This window comes from Lathyrus oleraceus, chromosome 5, assembly GCF_024323335.1.
Source record: "Lathyrus oleraceus cultivar Zhongwan6 chromosome 5, CAAS_Psat_ZW6_1.0, whole genome shotgun sequence".
Classification (NCBI taxonomy): Eukaryota; Viridiplantae; Streptophyta; class Magnoliopsida; order Fabales; family Fabaceae; genus Lathyrus; species Lathyrus oleraceus.
The window spans coordinates 181,455,794-181,478,653 of record NC_066583.1 but is presented as its reverse complement, the minus strand read 5'-3'; the positions used below and the strand labels follow the sequence as shown (position 1 = coordinate 181,478,653).

Sequence of the window (22,860 nt, the reverse complement as noted above, 5' to 3'; positions counted from 1 at the left end):
TTTAATTAAGGCTAATATTTTTAACTCCTATTCATTTAATCACCGACTTCCTCTAACGAGCACATCCTTATACACTATGGCTGAGTCAACAAAGGACCACTTTGCAAAATTCTAACACTTTTGTGGTAAAGAGTCAGACTGCAATCAAATCCGATCCGTTCAATTTTATAAAGAGAAATCCAACTGTTGCCGATTATTCCTATCAGTGAGACAAAAATCCCAATTTCTGGATCTCTCTCGATTCATCACCTTCCTTATTCTCCTTTCAACCCTTCGCCTCGACAGTTTCATCTTTTCTCACAGCAAACACAACAAACGAAATCAAATCCCACACCTTACTTTTTCCGATGGGCGAGATTAAGATGGAAGACATGCCGCTACCGGCGCTGTTTGAACAAGCAAGGAAGATTCACGCAACCGCCACAGAGTTTGGTGCCGACCAGGTACACCGTTTGTTTTCATCTTTCCTTTTTCTTTCTTTTATAGTGTCTTTGTGTTTGTTAATTGAGTATGGGTTTTTGGTTGAATTAGGAGCTTGTGAAGAAGGGATGCGAGGCTTTGAATAAATGCGAGGACATGATTAATAAGCTTGGTTTGTTCTCCTCTAATGAAACCAAAGAGGATATCAGCACCACCGATCTCAAGTATATTCTGGTACTTGTTCTTCTGCTTACTGTTATTATTATTTATCAAATTGATTTTGTAGAACATAAGAAACAACTGAACAAATCATGTTTGAATTGAGACTTTTAAGTTAATGTTCTATGAAGTTTTGCAAAGGGAAATGTTTGGATGGATTTTTAGGTTACTTGGCAACCTATTTCTTGCAATGTGAACCACCATTGATAGTAATTGATGAAGGTGTCAGTAGTACTAAGGTCTTGCTCCAAGCCAGATTGTACGGGAAAGACCTAATTCTCGTGCAATTGTTACTGCCATGCTATCGGGAATACCGCAATAGATGATTCATCCTATAAATTTTGATCAAATAATGGAAAGTTACAGTTAGAAAGATGGAATTAAACACACATTTGTCTGTTATTAACAAAGTAGTAAATATAGCGAGTAGTGGGGATGGAGTGGTTCCCGGTCTTGAGCGGTGGTTTCTGTCCCACTATCTTTTTCCCCTTTGGAAAACTGAAATACCCCTTAAGTTTAAAATGTTTTAGGGCAATTTTGTGTTCTTCAACCAAATTTGATTGAGACTCAACCTTTAACCTTAACCTTCCTTCACTGACGTTTCTGCCCTTCAGCAGTTCAAAGAAAAATCACAAGTTCCTCCCACACCTCTCTCCGCACTTCGTTCTTCCCTCTGCACTTCATATGTTTATAATTATTATTCATGTAATTTGTCCAAAAAAATGCTCCGCGCCTCTCTCCGGGGTTGATTACTCTGGTTATTAATATCATAAAATGTGTTTCCTCAATTTTTAGAGAGGTCGTATTGCTCAAGAATAAATTGTGGATTGGGCATTCTATGAAGTTTTGCAAAGGGAAATGTTTGGATGGATTCTTAGGCCACTTGCCAACCTATTTCTTGCAATGTGAACCATCATTGATAGCAATTGATGAAGGTGTAGGAGGGTATGAGTAGTACTAATGTCTTGCTCCTAGCCAAATTGTACAGGGATTACCTAATTCTTGTGCAATTGTTACTTCCATGCTATGGAGAATACTGCAGTTGATGATTCATCCTTTAAATTTTGATCAAATAACGGGAATTTACAGTTAGAAAGATGGAATTAAACACAAATTTGTCTGTTATTAATATCATAAAAATGCGTTCTCTCAATTTTTAGAGAGGTCGTGTTGCTCAAGGATAAAATGTGGACTGGGCATTCTAATCTGAAGTATTGTGCTTGCATTAGATGGTGGGGAATACATAAATCTAGTATAAAAAAATCCAACCAATATTATGAAAACTTTAAGTTTATAAGTGAATTAAATTTCCAAAGCTTTAAAAATGTAGGAATAATCTTAATATAACAAGGATAGTTTTGGACTTTCTGCCTTAATTGCGGTCCGCTCCTAGTCGCCTTAATTGCTGCTCTTTGGCTTGCCTCATTGCAGCCTCTAACACCTTCTTTGTGTTGGCTTTGAAGAGGTGGATTTAGTCTTACATTGCTTAGAGATATGGCCTGTGTTGTGTTTATAAGTGGGGGCAATCCTCACCTTACAAGTCGGTTTTGTAGGGATGAGTTAGACCCAATCCAAATTCTGAGAGATAGCAATAGAGTAAGAAAGAAGACAGATGGAGAAATTCTTAACCGGGAGGTGAAAGCGAGTGCACACAGAAGTGTGGAAGGTTGGGAAACGAGTGAAACCCGGAAAATTGATTACATTGTTTCCTCTCAAGCATCACTTAAAAGGAATGTGCAACATCTAGTATTGTTAAATTAACATGTGTGGATAAATTCTATCATGAGCATGCAACGCTTTTACTTGAGTATTCTAATGTGTATAAATGTGCTAAAGCTAGACAAATGTGTTATGGCATATTTGTTTCATCTATGTTACCATCCATGTACATACTATTGAAGATAACTGATGAATTAATGCTTATCTACTTTTTGATTTATCAATTGTTTGTTATAATCTCTCAGGTACCATATTATCTTGCTGAGTTAACCGAAAAAATAGCACAGGATGACAGGATACAGATTCTAAAGGCTTCCCAGGCAAAACTGAAGGTGAGAGCTGATCTGTAGAAAGGAAACACCTGGCCCACCCCCAACAACCAATTCAACTTGATATGCACAATTCTTGTTAATTTCTGTAATATTCTTTTAATTAATGTCCTTTCTAATGAAACTTACTGTAATTTTTTGTAGGAATTTATCTCATTTTGTGAGGCAATGGAGCTTGTCCCAAAAGAGGAGTTAGAATCTTATCTACAAGGGGTACCAAAATCTGTTGCTGATCAGAGGGCCAGAAAGGTGTGACTTTTTCTTTTGCAATGCTCTGATATGATTTTTATTTTATTCAACTTATACATTATATGTTTGTACTGTTAACCCTTCTTCCCAGTTCCCATTATTCCCCTGATATGAAAATGGAACAAATTGATTTGAATGATGAGCATCATAAATGCTCATGGTTAATTTATTTAATAATTTTGCATCTGTTGTGCAGATAGCTAGATTTAAACGACAAAAAGCTGCAGAATCGAAGTTGTTGGAAATAAAAGAGCGGAAGGAAAGGCGTGGGCGTTCTACTAAAGCAGCTGCCTTGTCCGCCCCTGTTGAGGCAGGAGAGGAAGAACTATTGGATGATGACGGGGAAGAAGAAAGAGAGGTTTGTATCTTGATCTGATTCTTATTTCAGCCCAGTGCTGCTAGTTTCCATTACTGCTACTTTATTTAGCGGGTTTATGCTTTATGACTGCTTCCCTGAAAATCTGTTTTTACCCAGTGGATTTAACTACCATTAGGGTTTAGTGGTCCTATATTTTGTCTGACTAGCTTGTGATTTACAAAATGGACTTTGACCATTTCACGCTTCTAAAAGCATATCTTATGTATAAACAATGCCTGCTATTATGCCACTCACTTATTTTTCTTCTCCTTTTCAGGCTTGGAATACTAGCATATCTTTGGCGATCTGTAAGGTTGGTTCATACTTATTCAACATCTCCACTTGTTGAAACTTCTATTTCCATTATTCTCATGGCTGTCTTGCAATGTTCAGGCGTTTGATCTTTTAGAAATGATAAAGAAAGAGGACGAGATGCTTTCTGCTGTAAAAGATAGACAATCCAAGGTAGTAGGATGCTTAGTATCTTTACTGAATGCTTAGTATCCTTAATGACGCACCATAGTCCTTTGTATCTTGTTTGGCTATGGGTCTATTGCCAATATTTTATACTACCATTATTATGGGGGAGATCTCTATGAAATGTTGTTGACTTCAAAGTTAAAACTTGAAGAATGGTTATTAAGTGGCAGAAACTAAGATCCCATTTACTTTCTGAAAGCATTTTCTTCTAAAATTTATGTTCATTTTAAGTTGCTAATAAGAAGATGGAAGACTTGCATAATGAACAACTGCGATAGAGAGGAGATGGAAGGCATGCTAGAATGAGTGCATTTTTAGAAACAACGAAAATAATGTTTTGATATTTTTCAAATTTTCTAAAATTGCAAGAAAAATATTGGATACATATTCTCTTTTGTTTATGAGCTGTGTATTAGTTGAAGTGAAAATGAAAACATAAAATACGGAAAGTAACCGGGCCATAAATTTTTTTAGACTTGTACATTTCGCGTTTCACACGCTAGTTCTGGAATATCAGGCTTTGAAGAATATGCATGTGCTGTGAATCTATGAGACATGTGTGGTTTATAAAAGAGCAATGGGAAATTGTACTTCTGCAGGATTAATTTTGGTTTTACTCATTGTTTCTTCATTTTTAATTTTTCCATGTTTTAGGATGGAGACCAGGAATTTTCTAAGGATGTTCTTGATGAACGTGCAAAGAAAGCAGAAGCGTGGCATCGCAGTGCTGCAGTTCGTGCACAGTATACTAAGCCCTCTCCACCAATCACATGTGCTACTTTTGCCCAAGATGTTCTGGAAGGAAGAGCACAAGCATCACAAGCACATGATCACAAACACCAACCACTTATATTTGGACCACAAAGCCTTGTGAATGGAAGTTTTACGAATGAGAGAGAAAGATTGGCAGCCCAAGTTTTCCAACCCAGTCATAGGTACATATTTAACCCTTTTATTAATAAAATGTACATTTTCTTAGGACTTTATGGCTGAAAGGAAATGAAGTTTAATTCCCTTGCAGTTTTGTAGTTCTATTACCTAGGAATGATAGAAGATCAATAGTAACACAATTCACATGTTTTTTTGAGACGCTAAGTTGAGTATTTTGTTTCAGGATGCCAACTATGAGCATTGAGGAAGCAGGACTTAAAGAAATGGAAATAATGAATAAATGGCAAGAGACCAATATCAGACTCATGGAAGAAGCCACTTCATCTTGGCACAATGATCGGAAGTTTAAGCCAGGTGAAGAGGAGGAGGATGAAGATGACGATGCTGCACAAGATAGAGCTAGAGCTTTGGATGATTGGAAGGATGATAATCCACGAGGTGCAGGAAATTCGAAGCTTACCCCTTGTGGCTAACTGAATCGATTTTTCTCAGGTTGAAGGATAATGAGCTAAAGATGAATCCATGATTGTTGCGAAATCTCATTATTTATAGTTTTTGCTCCTAGTGTGTTGGTAAAGATTATGTATACCTGGATATTTATCTGACTACATGTGTATATTTTTTTTGAGTGCAGGATAGGGTCCTTCTTCATCTACCTCCATCTTTACACGGATTTATAAAACTATTTTGTTTAATTTTCCACATAGTTTTCCAACCAATTTCACCAGAATCGAGATTCTCTCAAAAATGAAAATGATGCCTTACAATGCAGCAAAACGTTTTTGTTTTTTGTTTTCTTGAGATAGCAATATTGTGAAGTTGTTTAAGTATATCCTTGATGACACAATTCATTGAAGGACCAGAATGAAAATAGCTTAAAGAACATCTGTTTATTTTTATTAATTATTGTTTGCAATGTTAGGTTAAATCCCAGACCAAGGAAAATGGCCTGATGTAATGCTATAATTTGTGATATTGTTTTTAAATATCTAAAGTGTGAAATGTTTTTGGTGAAACCATAATATTATATGTGATATCACATCAAGTTGTTGGACAAATAAACATCAAAGGGTTCATAGAATATGACTCTTTTTGCTTAAGGACTATTAATAGTATAAATTTGTGCCTTGTCAAACTGTTTGTAGTGTACGAATTTGGCTATTCGCCTATTCTAATCTAGGGGATATATTTTAGAAAAGTGCCTAAACTAAAACTATTATGATTGAATCCCTAAAATTTTCAATAATTTATAATTGAATATTTAAATTATTATTTTTAATTAGGTTCCTGAACTTTAAATATTTTGTAATTAGTCTTTAAATCCAGAGATTTAATTATAAATTAATTAAAAGTTCAGATTTGATTATGAATTATTTTAGTGTTTCTAAATTTAGTAGAAACTTTTGTAGTTCAAGAACTTGCTCGGGGAGTACCTAGAGAAACAACACTGACAAGGAGCATCGATAAGTTCTCACACCAACACTAAGATATTTTAGGTCGGTTTGTTATAGATAACAATAATAATTTTACTTCTATAAAAAAATCTGTCATCAATTTATTCATAATAATCGATGCGAGGTTAACCTCTCATTTTTGAATCTAACAAAAACCTGAGGACCACTAAGAGTAAAAACAAACTAAGTTTATTTATTATAAATTATAAAAAAATTATTTTGATATTTTGAAAAAATAAGATATTTTTGTAAGAATATTTAATAATTAAATAAATAAAATGATTTATGTAAAAAATTATGAAAAGGTGTTGATTAAATAAAGAGTTGTTATTCAAATGATATAAAAATTGTTATTTAAATAAAATAAAAAGGTATTATTTAAATAATATGAATGAGTGCTATTCAAATAACATGAAAATATATCAAGTGAAAACATTTTATTGAGAAGAGATATGAATAACATATATAAATAATTCTATTCCTTCCATAACAAGAAATATATCAAGTGATTTGATGTGTTGAAATTACGATAATTGAACAAATAATTCTATTCCTTCCATAATAATTTATCTACTAAATAGTCATCATGGAGGAGTTTTGAGAAAATATGAATCAATCAGAAAATATAGATTGGGTTTTAGTAGACTATGCTCGTCTTTAATCATTATTATGAAATAAGATACATATTTTAATGTCTATATGAATGTGAGAAAGAATTATTTACTTGTTTTTATGAATGTGAGAATCATATATTCTAAAATTTATAAATGCATAGCATGGATGAAATTAACTTACATATGATATCACAATATTAGGTTGAAAAACTAGATGGTTCTCCTGACTCTCTCAAATTTATTATGAACTTTAATAATAAAATTATAATTTTAAATTTACGGTTTTTCGTTGTATATGTTGTGGTTTACCTTTTGATTAAAGTATTATGTGCTATTTATTTAATTTTATTTAATGTATGTCGTATATATATTATTTTATTTTCAATGATAATTATGTATTTTGTCTATTGTATGTTTTATCTATAATTATATAAATTAATTATTATGAAAGTTTGTTAACTACTAAAGTGATCAAATTTATAAGTTTATTTAATTTTAAACATAGAATTTATTTCAATATCCAAAATATGGATGCTAAAATTTATAATTAATTTTTTGGGTTAATCGAAAGTTTATAGTTATAAACCATTTTTTTATCGTCCATAGATTAATTAATTGTAGTTATAACTCATGAAAATGAATGTTGATTATGTATGTGCATTGTTAGTTTTATTATGAGATTAAAGGTAGTCCACTGTCAGTGTAAGAAGTATACACATACTCCAATCAGAATATTTTACACTGCCAAATTATAACAATATCTTAAAAATAAAAATGTGATGTGACGGGATACATGTCTCTCATTGATTGACACTATAAGAATATTTTTCACTGTCAATATATATTCCTTTTTCTCTTTATTTATATATCCAAAGATAATAAATATTTTGATTGGTGCATACGTCATGCCAAATGAATTTTAAATTAATAGAATCATTATGTTTAATGTTCAGTATTAGTGAATCTTCCAAAAAGAACACTTGTTTACATAGAATGATTGTTCATTAAATTTGAATGTATATTTTGTAAATCAAAGTATTAATGCTAATATGTGTTAATTAAAGTATTTGTCTCATTATCCTTACACACAAAAAAGATATATCTGTTATGGTCTTTAATGGGTTGAATTTCTCTTAATGGAAAGAAAAAGTAGAATTTTATCTTGGTGTATTGAGTCTTGACTTGGATCTTATATAAGAGAAATATGCTACTATTATTGATGATAGTAGTAATGAAGAGAAAATCCACTATAACGATTGGGAAAAGTCAAACAGACAAACTTTAAAGTTTATGCCAATACACATAGCAAGTAACATCAAATCAAGTCTTTCTGAAACTGAAGGTGCAAAGGAATTTATGAGTTTTGTGGAAGAACGCTCTTAAACCGCCGACAACTATCTTGCCGGGACATTAATGAGTAATTTAACCAACATGTAATTTGATGGTTATGGTGCTGTGCATGATCATGTAAATAAAATGTCTAGTATTGCATCAAAACATAAGTAATTAGGAATGAAAGTGGATAAGAGTTTCTTTGCATAATTCATATTGAATTCATTACTGTCTCAATATGGGGCTTTCCCATTGACGTTGAAGATTATTCCTGGGTAGAAGATGAGATCCTAGGAACCTGATCTTTCTACACGAATTAGGATATATTGGAACTTGTGTACCAGGAGGTGGGACCGTTATCAAATTGGCTAGTGACGCTCCCTAGAAGCAAAAAACATGATTGTAGCCGATTCAATATGTGTTAGTTGCCTAGTTATGAGTGTTTGTTCTACCAAATATGGGTTACCATTCCCTTAAAATATATCGAGGTTGATGTTCTCAATCATCTAGATATTTCCCCTTCAATATTGCATTCTATAAATTGAGTGTATGTGAAAGCATTCAAGTAAGGGTGTGAGTATAAGAATATCCTTCCTACATGTGTTTTGTTCTTTCATTTGTTTCACATGGAGATGGATGACAAATCTTGTAAAAATGCAAAGATAGTTTGGAGGCCACTATCTCTAAGGATGACTCTTTCCAGACCTATATGAGCCCGAAGGAAGAGATCGATAAATCAGATGAACACAATTTTGAAGCCATTGTGTCAAGCTTTCTAGGACATGTATTTATAAGGAGATTTACTTATGTAAAAGAATTGAGGTTGAAAAGAGAGCTTATAAAGTGAGTGTATATAAGAGGTTTACATTGAGTACATTTTTCTCACCTAAAAAGAAACTTTCATACATTGAAATCCACCTATTAGTTAAAGAGAGCAATAAAGAGGGAAGAACCGATATTTTGGTGAGAAGTGAATTCACCATCTTCTCTTGTTTTTCTTTTCTTGTTAACTTTCATTATTTTTGTGATATGAAATGTGTTATTTCTTTTTTACATATGCTATAGAAAACTTGGAAAAGATAATGACCATGAAAAAAAAGGGGGAAAACCACCTCGTCTCCATATGCTATACTTTTATCTCCTTGGATATCGTTGTTAGAGAGGCTATATAGATTGCTGACCCCATGGAGAAGAGTGTCCCCATAACTCAAAACTTTACCATGGAAGATGAAGTTTTTGTAGATAAAACTAATGTTGTAGAGAGTATTGTTGTGGCAAAAAAGAAATGGGGTTCATCTCCTATATGGACTATGGAGATAAATGTGGTTCCTATGCGTCCTAAAGGTGTTTCTTCAAGGGAATTAGGTGATGATGATCACAAGATAAAGGGAAAAGATCACATGACATATGAACCTATTAAGAAAAAACAAAATAAGGATGATAACCTTGATAAGGTAATTATGGGGAACGTCAATCATTTTCGTTCCTTTTCACTTTCGGTCCTTTTGTTTGGCCTCTTTTTAGTTTCCATATATCTTGTGAAATAAAATACACATGACCAGTAATGACTTACAACATGCCATGTCAGAGAGTGACTCTGACATCTTTTCCATGTTAAGAGACACTACTTATTGGGAAATGGTTGTTAAGTCAATGTACCATTTACAAAATATATTTACTGTTAACTGCTTGATAGTTACTGGAAAGGGTGGAATGTTTGTTGCGAGGAGACTCTGTGATGAGAGGGAAGCCCTAAAGAAGTGGTTAAAGTCATCTAATGCATATAAAGTAAAGGTCATTGGAAGGGATAATAATTTGAAATATGACCTTTAAGCTATCAAGAAATCAAATAAGAAGTATTCTGATAGGCTTGCCAAGTATGATGATAATGGTAAGGAGTTTGAGACCCTTTCTTAGTTAAGTATGAAAGTGGTATTATTTAAGGATATTACGAACAAACAATATAAGTCTATTGGTGATAAAGAAGTTGCTTTGATTAAGGCTTAAAAATACCAGACTAACAAGGAGAATGCTCCATAGAAGGCTAATGATACCCTTAACGATTCACGAGGATCACTAAAGATGAATGAGGCCTCTCTTAGAAAAGCCAAAGAAGCTCTGGTCATCAAGGAGGACTAATTGAGAAAATACTTGAAAGCTCTAAAGACGAAAGGGAAGAAAAGAGTGTGCTTGGAAAAGAAAATAAATTCTACATACTAAGATCAATATATCTAGATAGAATATCATCCTTGAACAAAAAGTAGTGAACGAGAAGATTGTCTCTTTTGATCATGCAACTTAGCTTTTATTGATTTTGTACTGGTCAAAAAGTACAGGTGTGTGTGTTTCCCCTACAAGGGAATTGAGACTCAGAGGCCTTAGTAGGTGTATAACACGTTTTGGTGGTAAGAATTTGCTTATGGCAGAAAAAATCCATGTGCAATGGTTTTTAAGGCTCTTTAGAGGACCAACTCACGTGAGGTGAGAGGCCCTGTTGGTGGCTGGCGCTGCTTGATTACATGCAGGCAGTTAGATTGGTCGTGTGTTGTGGGTATAGGGAGCGTGGTGCTCTTTTAGGTAATGGAAGATGTGTATGACTTATAGTCTGTATTTTTCCCTTTGAGGGGTGATATATTTATAGGGGTCTATAGGACCTAAGGTTTCCTCGGAAAAAAACCAACTTCCACTTAGTCATAAAGTGGACAGTTGAATCCTTATTTCTAAGGGAGACATGAGTCAGTAACGACCTTGAATTTCTCTTTATCCAAGACACGTCTTATCTCACCTCTTTTCCGTATGAGCCGTCCCAGGGCGTCTCCCTAGGAAAGACCTTTTCTAAAAATAACACTACATCTTTAATCTATAATTTGTAATTTGTAATGGCCTCGGTGGAAACAATTTTAATGAATTTGATATTTTACTTATTTAATGGACCATCTGTATGTTGCCAGAGACCAGGTGTTGCAGCACACATGTTGGAACATCGTGTTCAACATGTGTGCAACCAATCCCAAAAGGACAAATAATCCCCCCTTTTGGAATTTTTTGGCAAAACAACTCTTCAAACAGAAAAGCAACTAAGTAACAAGGATATACTTAGGAAAACAGAAGTAGAAGAACCAAACTCCAAACATCAACAACAAAAGTAGATCAAAGTAGCCACCAACAAAAATAAGTAGCATAATGTTTGCACGTGGTTTTCGCGCGAACAATCTCTAGCCTCCTATTGAGGTTTACTTGAAGGATCGGCTACACAATCCTAGACTAAGTGTTAAGTATATTTGGTGTTTTATTGAAATGTTTGGATTAAGAAAACGATAGGTAAAAAATGCTTGTAAAAGGTGCAGTTAAAATAGATGAACAAAAGGTAAGATAAAACCGTAAATGAAAAAGCAGATAAAAAAGACTTAATAATTTAAATTGCTTGAAGGTAAATGTGGAAGCAAGTATACGTTTTGTAGGAATGAACTTTTTTCTCTAGACGTTTGATACTTTGAGTGTTTTCCCTTTGCAATGTTACAAATGCCTCCCTTTGAACTAGAAATCAAATCTACTTAAATAGTAATAAAAAATAACCGCTACATGGCCGTTGGCCATTTACAATGTGCCACGCGTCTGAACCTGCAACCCCACGTCTTTTGCAACTCCCCCCATGTTCTGCTCAACTGATTATATCGTTTTTGCTTGTTTAGCTTCGACTTCGACAAGCTCACCCTCCCGTCGACCTCCTTTCGACATGGCCTATGTCCTTCTTGACTGTCGAACCGCTTTGACCATGTTCACTTTTCTCGACACTTCGCCTTACGATTCCATATTCCTTTCTACGGGTTTCCCCTTTGGCATAGTCGAAATTTTTTGGATAACAAATTTCCCCCTAAAAGGCCAGTTTCAATTGAGAAACATTTCGACCGAGAAACTTGGAGTTTTGTCTTCCCAAATTTCGACTGGGCGTCTAATCGTTGATCATGTCATGCGCAATGATGACACCTTTTTGCGCAATTATTTCCAAGGGGAAATGCCATTATTCACAGCTACTTCCTAGATCGTGGGTTTTCAACTACCTCTACTAACTTTCCTATTATCACTGAATTAGACAGTTATTGCCAATCGACTAACTCTTGGTTGTCATTTTGTTTGCTTATAAATATCACTCTTCCATATTTCCCGTTTCTTTCTTCTTCTTCATTTGCGTATTTTCCTGCAACTTTCAGAACGATATTACTTTCCTCATTTCCTTTCTTTCTTTCATTGCGATGGCCTCTTTTGCTAATGCTATGGATGCATTCACCTTTAACACTGGTAACAAGCCCATTGCTTTCAACCTTACTGAAGAAGAAAGTCTAAAACCCGTTCTGCAACCAACATCCACTGACGAGGCTGTAGTAAAGATTTGGCAACGTCAAATGGTCATTCCCTTTGTTGTTGATGATAAACTCATCGCTTTCCATGGGCCATATCCGGATACAAAAACGCAACCAAGGAATGTTCAATCATACTTTCCTTGCTTTACTCCCGCCGTTCCACCAACTTTTGAGAAGAATGGTTGCATTGACCTGAAGTTCATGGACCAAAAGGCCAGGGTTTTTAGGTCGATCCCCACTCCTGGTAACAAAGAGTATGTGGCTTGGCTCAACAAAGTCAAAATAAACGTCAGGAACAATGGAAAATGGATGGCATCTTCGACGCCACTCAAATCTAGAGGAACACCCATCGAGTCAACCCCTGTATGCTGCTTGCTTCGATGTACTTCTAGGAAGGTTCGACTAACACCTTCCAACTCCCTTGTGGCATGTTAACGCCTACCCTTTTCGATGTGGCAGCCATCACTGGTTTCTCTCCTCTGGGCTAAACCTTCGACCCAACTCTTCCGACGGAAAACACTTTTACCTTCAATCGTGCAAGTTTTCAGAATTATATTGAAGATCACTATGATCAAGACTCCACTGAAGTGTACGACGAGGAACACATTTCTTTTCTAACTCTCTGGCTCTCGTACTATATGTTTTGTCCTAGCTCTCTGCAGATAGCTAAGAGCTATATAAGCCTGGCAATCCAAATCCATTAAGGTCGACATGTTTCTTTGGGATAACTTCTATTATCATCTCTTTACCATTCTCTAGGGCTCGCAACACTCAAGCCAAAACTTCCCCACTCCACTTCTAAAGCCTTAAATCTATCTAGCACCACGTGGTTGCTGCAACATTGGTTAAATGCCACTTTCGAATATCAATTAGGTTATCCTGTGTCGGAGCGTATGATGCGTTTGAACTAGGATTGACCTATAGAAGGTGTAAGACTTGCCTTGATGACCTGTCAGGAGACCCCTAACAAACATCTTTTCATGAAATACACTAATATATTCATTGAAGCCACCTCTTTCGTTCCAGGCATGAACCCTTTTATGGATCAAAACTTTGGTCTAACATGGTTTAAAAACCCCTTTCTTGGTGATTCTCCACAAGCTGCAGCGCTGTCGAGCGCTGTGTGGAGGGCATTTTTGACTCCCACGATGTTGTCCTTCAGGATATAGGCTGGGTCGAAGGGGTATGGATTTATGAACTATTAGCCCAACTTGGTGACTCGATAATTTGGCCTGAGCCAGATGCTTCTAAAGTCTTTGGTGTCTCATCTAACTGATATTGTGTGGGCTGGTCGACAACTGAACTTTGAAGGTCACAAAGCTTGCCTCAAATTTCACAAATCGACTCAGCGCCTTAAGTTAACTGTTTTCAAATTTCAACAATCCTTCCTAACCACCAAAGACTTCGATAAGTGGTGATCTGAATACCAACATCAATATTTCCCCAGTGAACTGTTTCTCTAAAACTTGATCGACGCTTTTTCTGCCCTTAATGGCGAAACACCAGTTTCACAGTCGAATATTGACGTTCCCGTCGAGAAAATCCAAACTATTGATGTCGATGAGGCCCAACTAAAGAAGGTAACTAGTGCTCCATTGCCTTTCCTTTCTTTAAGAAACAAAAACCCCACTAACCTTCTCTGTATCTGTTTTCTGGGGTACAAAGTGGGCTCCAGTTGTTGCGCCAGCCCCACACAAACCTCCTAAAAAACAAAAAACATCCACAACTCCGAAAACGCAGGTGTCACAACCTAATTTTGACCCCAGATATGTGATTCAATACATTCATCATAGTTGTTGTATTTCTGCATAACATGACATCCATTCCATACTGTATAGTGCCTAAAATATTAGTCGGAATAAATTTTTGGATCTACAGGCAAACCAGTTGAATCAATTGTCAAATATGTGTCAAAACAGTGGGGGAAATTTTTTTAAAATCAAGCTTACAAACATCAGTTTTATTAATCTACGTTTCGCGTAGTTTAACTTGGTATGTTCGATTTATTTTTTCGACCACTTTTTGGTCACATTTTGATCCGTCTGAGTGTTTTAATCGAGCGTTTTCCATTTCAAAGTTGGCTCAAACGCTGTATATTTCTGAGAGGTTTATTTCACGCTGATCATTGTGGTGCAGTCGTTTTAATTTTTTGGGCACTTTTGCGCCCGATTTTTATTCATTTTTGAGTTTGTTTATTTTTGCTTTTTAGTTAAAATATCAATAAAAAATAAATAGAGGCAAATATTTAATCAAAGTAATTTTATTTGCTTTTATTGAAAAAAGAGTGAATTTTATCTTTTAATTTTAAAAATAATTTTCTTAATACCTAAACTACCTAAGAGGTGTTCTTGGAATAAATTAACCGTATAACCCTATTTTTACACTATATATTGCTTCATTGGCTAATGAAAGGGGGACATACAAAAAAACCTAGATTCATACATAATAAATGGCGGCCACCCACATGGACTTCTCTCTCTTAGCCAAAATTCAAATGGAAGAAGATGAGAAAAAACAAGTTGGCAGGATGTTGATCTTTTTTGCTTTGCTTTCACGTTGAAATGCAACATATCACCATATCAGCAACTCCAACTCTTCATCTCTTAAAACCTTCCACCGTTGCAACTTAAATAAGCAACCTCCTGCTACCTCATGTAAAACATATCATGTTTCAAGTAAAACACATCTTCTAACCATAACTTATCATACTATAATAATCTCCACTTTATTTCACATTGAACTCACACTACTAAACTTCACAAAATCAACACTAAAAAAAAGCTACATGAACACACCTTCCAACCATCCCTTTCCCATTGAAATCACCCCTGCAACATTTTTTACAACCTCACATTTCATCTTCACCAAGACCTTCATTCACTCCTATAACAACCTTGAATACTCCCTCCTCACGTGAAAAGCAAACACGCGCCAAACCATAACTCACCCGAAACCATTGCCACCAACCTCCCATTCAAATAACTCAATCTTAATACCACCTTGCTACTCACATTACACCAACATCAACAAACAATGAACAACAAATATGAAGGAGAATATCAAATAACACATCCTTTAAAACCCTAAGAAAATCAAACTGGAACACTATCGTGCACCACCCAATCTTCACAAACCGTCACTTCCATACGAGTGCCAACAAAGCATCCACGCTGCCGAAAACACCTTGAACGAAGGAGAAATTTTCCGTATTCAATGCACCCTCCTCCCTTTACACGACCACATGACACATATCTTCACCATCGAGAACCTTCGACGTCGAAAACAAGCCCGACGTACTTCAGCCGTTCAAACTGCCACTTGTAACCACTGTAGCAGTCGCGGAAACCGTCGAAGAACAGATCAATGGACCACCACTTGAATCAACTACTTGAATCCGTCGCAACTGCCCCCTCCCTCCGAATTCACCACCGTCAGATCCACAAGTCCCGTCAGTAGCTACCACTTTCTCTCTTTTTATTTTAAATGTTTCCTTGTTTTCATTTGGTTTATACAATTTGTGTTTTCATTAAAAGAAATTTGAAATAGAGAGAGGTTGAAGGAGAGAACTTGGCATGAGTTATTTTTTTTCTCATTTTTGCATTTGGATTTGGTTGCTGTAACATACATCGAAAAGAGAAGAGTATTTCATTGCTCTTGTTTTGTTTTATATTTGCATTTCCATGTGTCAAATTATGATAGGGGGACTTTTTGAAATTCAAAAGTTTTGAACAGGAGGTGTACCGTCCTTACTCTCATTTACAGTATTTCATATGCTATATTTACTTTTATTTATCACTTGTTTCTCTTACTATTTTATGTTATTATTTTTATTTTTTATTTTTATTTATTTTAGATTTTGTTTTAGGTTTTAAGTAGGTTGGAATTGGGCTTTAGACCCATGTTTAATTTTTTTAATCACATATTAATGTTTGAACCCATGACTGTTTTATCTTATTTCCTTCATCTTCTTTTTATTTTATTTAATTAATTTAAGTTGATAGTTGATTAATTGATTAACTGGTTGATGGTTAGTATATTTAATTGTGGTTAATTATATTATTTGATTAGTTATTTAGTTGATTTTAATATACTTAGTCATTTAATTAGGTAACATTTTTATCCGTGTTAATATCTTGCTCATGTAAATAATTGTATCACTAACACTTTTAATAAATTTCAATCTCTTCAAACCCTCTTCTTAAGTAAGTTGGAAGAAAAAGACTACCTGGATGAAATATCCAGTCGTAATCCTGAATATTAGGCCCAAGTTGTAAGAACTTGTAAGCCCTATGTATTCGTCTTCTCTTCATAATGCTCCAATATTCAAACCATTTTCTTAAATAAATTTGGAAGAAAAAGATTACCTGGATGAAAGGTCCAGATGTAGTCTCGAATGCTAGGCCCAAGTTGTAAGAGCTTGTAAGCCATAAGTGTTCGTCTTCCCTTCAAAACACTTGTAAATATTTAAACCCTTTTCTTAAATAAAATTGAAAGAAAAAGATTACCTAGATGAAAGGTCCAAATGTAGTCTCAAATGCTAGACCCAAGTTGTAAGAGCTTGTAAGCCATAAGTGTTCGTCTTCCCTTCAAAACACTTGTAAATATTTAAACCCTTTTTTCAATAAAATTGAAAGAAAAAGATTGCCTGGATGAAAGGTCAAGACATAGTCCCGAGAATTAGACCCAAGTTGTAAGAGCTTGCAAGTCATAAATACTCGTCTTTCAAACCCAAAAATACATTTAACCAATCAAACTCTTTTCTTTGCCGCCGTGCGATCTTCAAAGCCTTCTCATAAACAGAAGACATCTTGTCTTAAGATGGTGTGAAACAATGCTTCGTCCATAATTGTTGAGTTGAGATAAATGACGTTTTTCCGAATGTTGGTTTGTAAATCCATTCGATGTGTGGTATACGTTCGCTCCTCATCTGTTTTGGGTAAAACAATATTTTTCATCGATTAATACATTATAGCTTTCGCTAAAATCGATCAACAAACACACATTTTCTATCCAGAACTACATAAGCCTTGAATTCTCCATTTCACCCGGAGATACGTAGGAGCAGGACTGCGAAATCTTGTCAGGCCCATTAATAAAAAACTTAGGTTTAGTCCCCTTCATTGTAAAAAATCCAAAAACATCTTCTATTTTCTTTTGATCTTATTATTCTTTCCCTCATAATAACTTGAGAAGCCTAACATTTTTAAACTAACACTAATGTGCACAATTAGCCTAATGGTTCCCGTTGAGTACAATGGACGTGAGGGGTGCTGATACCTTCCCCTTGCGTAATCGACTCCCAAACCCTGATTTGGTTGCGACGACCATAATCATTGTCGTTCTTTATTGGGTTTTATCGATATTTCCCCTTTCCTTTTTAGGAATAAATAAAGTTCGGTGGCGACTCTGTTCAGTCCATCATAGCGAGCGTGCGATTGCGCTTCGCTAGGTCGTGTTCTCATTTTTTCGAGGTACGACAGATGGCGACTCTGCTGAGGAAGGCGATTTCCCTAAGTGATTCAAGCCTAGTTAGGTCGTTTGTGTGCCTTTGTTTGTTTACTTGTGTGGCTTTTCTTTATTGCTTTTTCTATCTTTATTGTCATATTGATAAAATTTGTTGTATTGGTTCCGTTATGCTTTGGTACTTGGATACTCTGATTGTGAACCTTGTGGGAAAGATTCTCTACCTGAGTTTCGAGTAAAAACATAAGATAGGAAGAGGTTGAGTAGTGCGGGTCCGCGAGATGAATTTCTCGTTGGGTTAGTATGAGAACCTCACTTAGAGTAGATCCTTTGGAGGATGTTGTCACCTGATAAGTAAGTTGCCATAAGCTTCGATATTTTCATCAGGATCCATGACTCTAAGGACCATTTGTAGAACCTTAATCCTTTGGCCAACTAGAAAAGATGGTTGCATAGTGTGGGTCTGCGAGATGAATTTCTTGTCGAATTGATGCGAGAACCTCACTTAGAGTAGATTCTTTGGATGGAGTTGACACCCGGCAAGTAAGTTGCCGCAGGCAGCAAACAGTCTTATGGATCCATGACTCTGGGAACCTTTGTAACCCTAGATCATACCCGGTGAGAACCTATTTTTGGAAAGAAATCATATTCATTAGTACCCCGGACTTTTGGACATGTGTATTGAAAAAAAACCAAATATACATGACTTGCATTGCATTCATTCACATTCCATTGCATCTGCATCTCATCAGAATGCATGTCATTTTCCATACAAAATACAAAAAAACACATCCATCCTTTGTCCATGATCAGCAAAGTGATTCCCGACACGCGTTTAAAACAAAGAACCATGTCTCAGGAGATGATGGACGAGCTAAGGAAAAGTCAAGAAGCATTGAAGGAGGGACTCAATATTTTGAAAAGCCAAATAGGATGGGTCGTGGAAACCCTACAAGCTTTATTGAAAAAAGAGGGTCATCCCATACCCATTGCGGTAACGGAGGGAGCTACTACTCCATATTCATCAGGTTTTACCCCAAGTCAAGGGAAATTCTATGTGGCAACTCCTCATCTACTAGCATGTGGCCTTCCCTTAGGATTTCATCATCAACATCCTCTGGCTATTCCTCCTCAAATTCATCAAAGTCAGGTTCAGAACAAAAATCGGAAACAGAACAAGGGGAACAAAGATCACAATGACCCGATTCTAATGCCATATAGAAAGCTCTACCCATAGCTGATCCAGAATGCTTTGGTGACCCCTCGAGTTCTAACACCTACGTCACAATACCTGCCATGGTACAATCCAAACACAACATGTAAATTCCATAAAGGGGCAGTGGGACATGACCTGGATTCTTGCTTAGTGTTGAATGCCTTGGTACAAGAATTGATTAACAAAAAGAGCTTAGTCTTTAAAGAATATCACCCGAAGGTCAAGTGCGGATACCATACTGGAACAATGGGGCACTCCATCGAGGAATGCAAGAGTTTTAAGTTCAAGCTGCAAAGATTTATTGGCATAAGGTCACCAACACTCAAGGAGGAAAGCTCAGGTACATATATCTTGATTTTTGGGCCAAGTAATGAGAAAGGCAAATGATCCCTGAAGCCCCTTAAGGTTTTGTACCACAAGGAAGATGTTAGGGATGTGGCTAACGAGATATCATTGTTTCCCAGTAAGAGAATTGAGATATCGCGTTGGATTTCCAATGTCACGACCCATGCCAACAGAAGCAAATGAGAAGTGAGTAGTGGATCCAAGAGCGATGCGTCCAACAATGAGATTGAAGGAAAAGAATTTGAAGATCGTCGTGCCAATGTCAAAAAGATTGTTGATCCTAACCTTCAAGTGGCTGAAAATGAGCAGTTAGAAATGCCCAAGGTGCCATACCAACAACCACTACCTTTTGGTCTTCATTACCAACAATCCTGGTTTGCTCCTCATCAACGAGCCCAAGGCCCGAGATATCAAAATCAGCATCAAAATCTGCCTAGGCCTCAAAATAACTTGGAAAAAAGAAATGATCCTCGTCATCCAATCCTCATGACATATATCCAACTTCTATAGCCTCTGATTCAAAACTCGTTGGTGGTTCCCAAGTCTCTCAAGCCGGTTCCGCAACCTTACCCACCTGGGTATGACCCAAATGTGCAATGTGGATATCATGTCGGATCAGAAGGGCATTCATATGAAGACCACAACGCTTTTAAAGCCAAAGTACAACAATTGATTGTCAACAGGTGTAAGACCCCAATTTTGGCCCTAAGATCCCTCATGGCATCATACCATATCACATCATATCCTCAAGGATCATTGTGCACCTTGCCTGCTTGTTTGTGGGTGGGTTATCTTTTGAGAGTGGTTCTTGATCACCAAGCATGTGTTGCATTTGTATATCATTGCTTTTCATTTGTTTACTAACCAAAAGTACAAAAATATTGTCATCTAACCTTGTTACTTGCAGATGAAGCTATCATAGGTCAAGCCAATCAAAGGCAATTCATTGAGCCATAGATGGTGGCCATTCTGAAGAATTTGGGCACCATTGATCATTCACAAGAGTTCATATGAGTTGTGATATCATTTTGGATCAAGATCTCAAGTGGTAGAGGCTTGGAATTCATCAAGGCATTGTTCAGTCAACCAAAACCCTAGCAAAGTCAATTGTGGTCAACTGTGCATTTAATCAGGGATTTGAAGGTGGGAGATGGTTAGAGAGGTCTCATTCATGTCCATACAAGCCTCATATAACATGTCAAACATCCACAATGGAGGATTTGAGGTCAGATGGAAAGTTGCCAAAAATAGTAAGTGACCTGTAATTTCAAATTGCCAAAAATGGAAAGGTCTTCTCTTCAAATTTACATGTTCCAAGAAAGCTTCAAATCAAATTTTGTCCAACATGAAAGTTGAAGATCTTGCTCTCACCTTTCCAAAAAGTCCAAGAACCTCCATTTCTCATGTGTGGTTGGCAAGTTATGATCAAATCATTGTCAATGGATTTTGAACTGCAATAAAGCATAACTTTTGCATCAAATGGCCAATTCATGTGGTTCTTTTTGTGACAATTTTCTCTTGATCCCTACTATCATAATCATGCATCATATTTCACAAATTCTCATCATGAAAAAATGACATTTTTCACTTGACTTCATTTTGAATTTTGGTGGGAAAAGGTGATTTTGAAAAGTGGGCATTATTTTCACTCCAAACCAATTGCCATTGCATCAAAACAGGTTTTTAAAACTTGCTCCAAGAGCAATTTCGCACTGTTCCATTGCATGGCATTACATGAGGGCATTTTGGCCAAATTGCATAACACTCCCATTTCACTTAATCCATTGCATTTTGCTTAATCATGTTTAAGAAGCTGCATTAACAGGTGGTATAAAATGCTAATCCTAACAGAAATCAAGGAGAAGATCACAATTTCAGATCCAAAAATTTTTCATCTCAAATTCTCTCAAATTCTCTCAAATTTCTTCAACTTTTTCCATCGAATTTCTTGATTTCTTTTGCTTGCTTCTTGTTCTAATCATCATCTGCAGATATTGTTGAAGTGAATTGAAGCAAGATCTTGCATAATCCAGGCCAAATCGTGACTGTTGAAGCTTGAGCATTCCTATGGCAGTTGGAGATTTCCTCGAGTGTGAACATTGTTGAGCTATTCTGCAGCATCCATTCATCTATCCAAGTGTTGTAGAAGTTCTGTTTCAACCTCTCCAAGCCAGATTCACACGATTTCACTTCTGTTTCTCCAGCAAGGTAAGAATTCGATGCTCATGATTCTTGAAATTATTAGGTGCATCTTGTAGATCTCATCATGATAAGAACATTGAGCTTTGGATCCATTGATTTCGTGCTGTATTGAATTAGTTATGTTGATTTGAACTTTGACATGTGAAATTTCCATGGCTCGATCTGTTTGATGTGGTTAGATTTAGGTCAAATTGATGTTGGATATGTGATGTGTGAGGTGAGAGGATTCTAATGATGTACGTTTCATGAATTTCTGTGATGTTTGGATCTTGATGAGTAAGAACATGATGAAGGTGTGATGAACAGCTAGGGTTTTTGATTTCCAGTCGTGTTTGATCCTTCCAAGCCTTGTTTGCATGTGGTTTGTTGTTTCCGCGCATGTATTGGGCCAAATGCCGTGTTCTCATTGGCCAGCGTTTCATTTAAATGAAACGCGGTGTTTAAGCCTGGCGCCACATTCAAATTACCACGCGGTTCGATTCCCCGCTCCACCAAATTCCAATTAGCCTTGCCTTTTTTTTTCTTCATTTGGCTTCACATGTTCATGTACATTTCTATGTGTTTTTTTTTATTTTCTTTCCATTCAAAAAATCATAACTCCCAAAATACTTATCCAAATTACATGGAATTTTTTGCATAATGTTCATCATCATGTCCTCTATTTTATGATGATTTTTATTGAATTTGTGCTCAGGTGGATTTTTAGATTGCTTAGGGTTTGTTCATACATGTCATACCTTGCACCTTGCTTATTCTTTTGATTATGAAATGATGATGGTTGATCCTATGAACATGAAATTTTACATGTATAAACTAGACTCATTGCTGGTCATTTTGATATATAGTTTGCTATTTTTGCCTTTCTGGTTTGTGAGATATGAGCTGATCATTGGAGGTGTGACAATGTGTGTCACACCATTTCTTGTCCAACTTGTGGATTTTATTTACCATGCCATTCATTTGCCAAATGATTTGAATTTTTGCATGTTGCTTCTTCTGAATGATGAAATTGAGCATGATTTTTTGTAGATTTTTTAGATTCATTTCCAATTTGTTTGATATTTTTCTTTGCTGACTTGTCATGTTTGGACTTTTGTTGAGTGTTGAACTTTCATGATTTGTGAAATTCTTATGCCTTATCATATGAGCCTGAAATTTTGTACATTGATTATTAACATGTTGAAGTGTGTCTTGGCTTTGGTTTGGTT

At 35.9% G+C, this 22,860-nt stretch overlaps 1 protein-coding gene across 1 annotated transcript; it reads left to right on the top strand.

The window, feature by feature from the left end:
• The first annotated feature begins 152 nt into the window (after positions 1-152).
• On the top strand, positions 153-5,320 carry LOC127081866 (PP2A regulatory subunit TAP46). Its single transcript, XM_051022093.1, has 9 exons — positions 153-443; positions 532-654; positions 2,604-2,690; positions 2,832-2,936; positions 3,133-3,294; positions 3,572-3,607; positions 3,688-3,759; positions 4,429-4,709; positions 4,889-5,320. Exons 1-9 carry the CDS (start codon positions 348-350, stop codon positions 5,136-5,138), a joined length of 1,212 nt encoding a protein of 403 aa, XP_050878050.1. The 5' UTR covers positions 153-347; the 3' UTR covers positions 5,139-5,320.
• Positions 5,321-22,860: the final 17,540 nt, after the last annotated feature.

Bases quoted from the DNA above. Each gene is read 5' to 3' on its own strand.
- LOC127081866 (XM_051022093.1), top strand. From the start codon at position 348: ATGGGCGAGATTAAGATGGAAGACATGCCGCTACCGGCGCTGTTTGAA. The intron at 655-2,603 runs GTACTTGTTCTT...ATAATCTCTCAG, and splicing joins CCGATCTCAAGTATATTCTG to GTACCATATTATCTTGCTGA. The intron at 2,937-3,132 runs GTGTGACTTTTT...TCTGTTGTGCAG, and splicing joins CTGATCAGAGGGCCAGAAAG to ATAGCTAGATTTAAACGACA.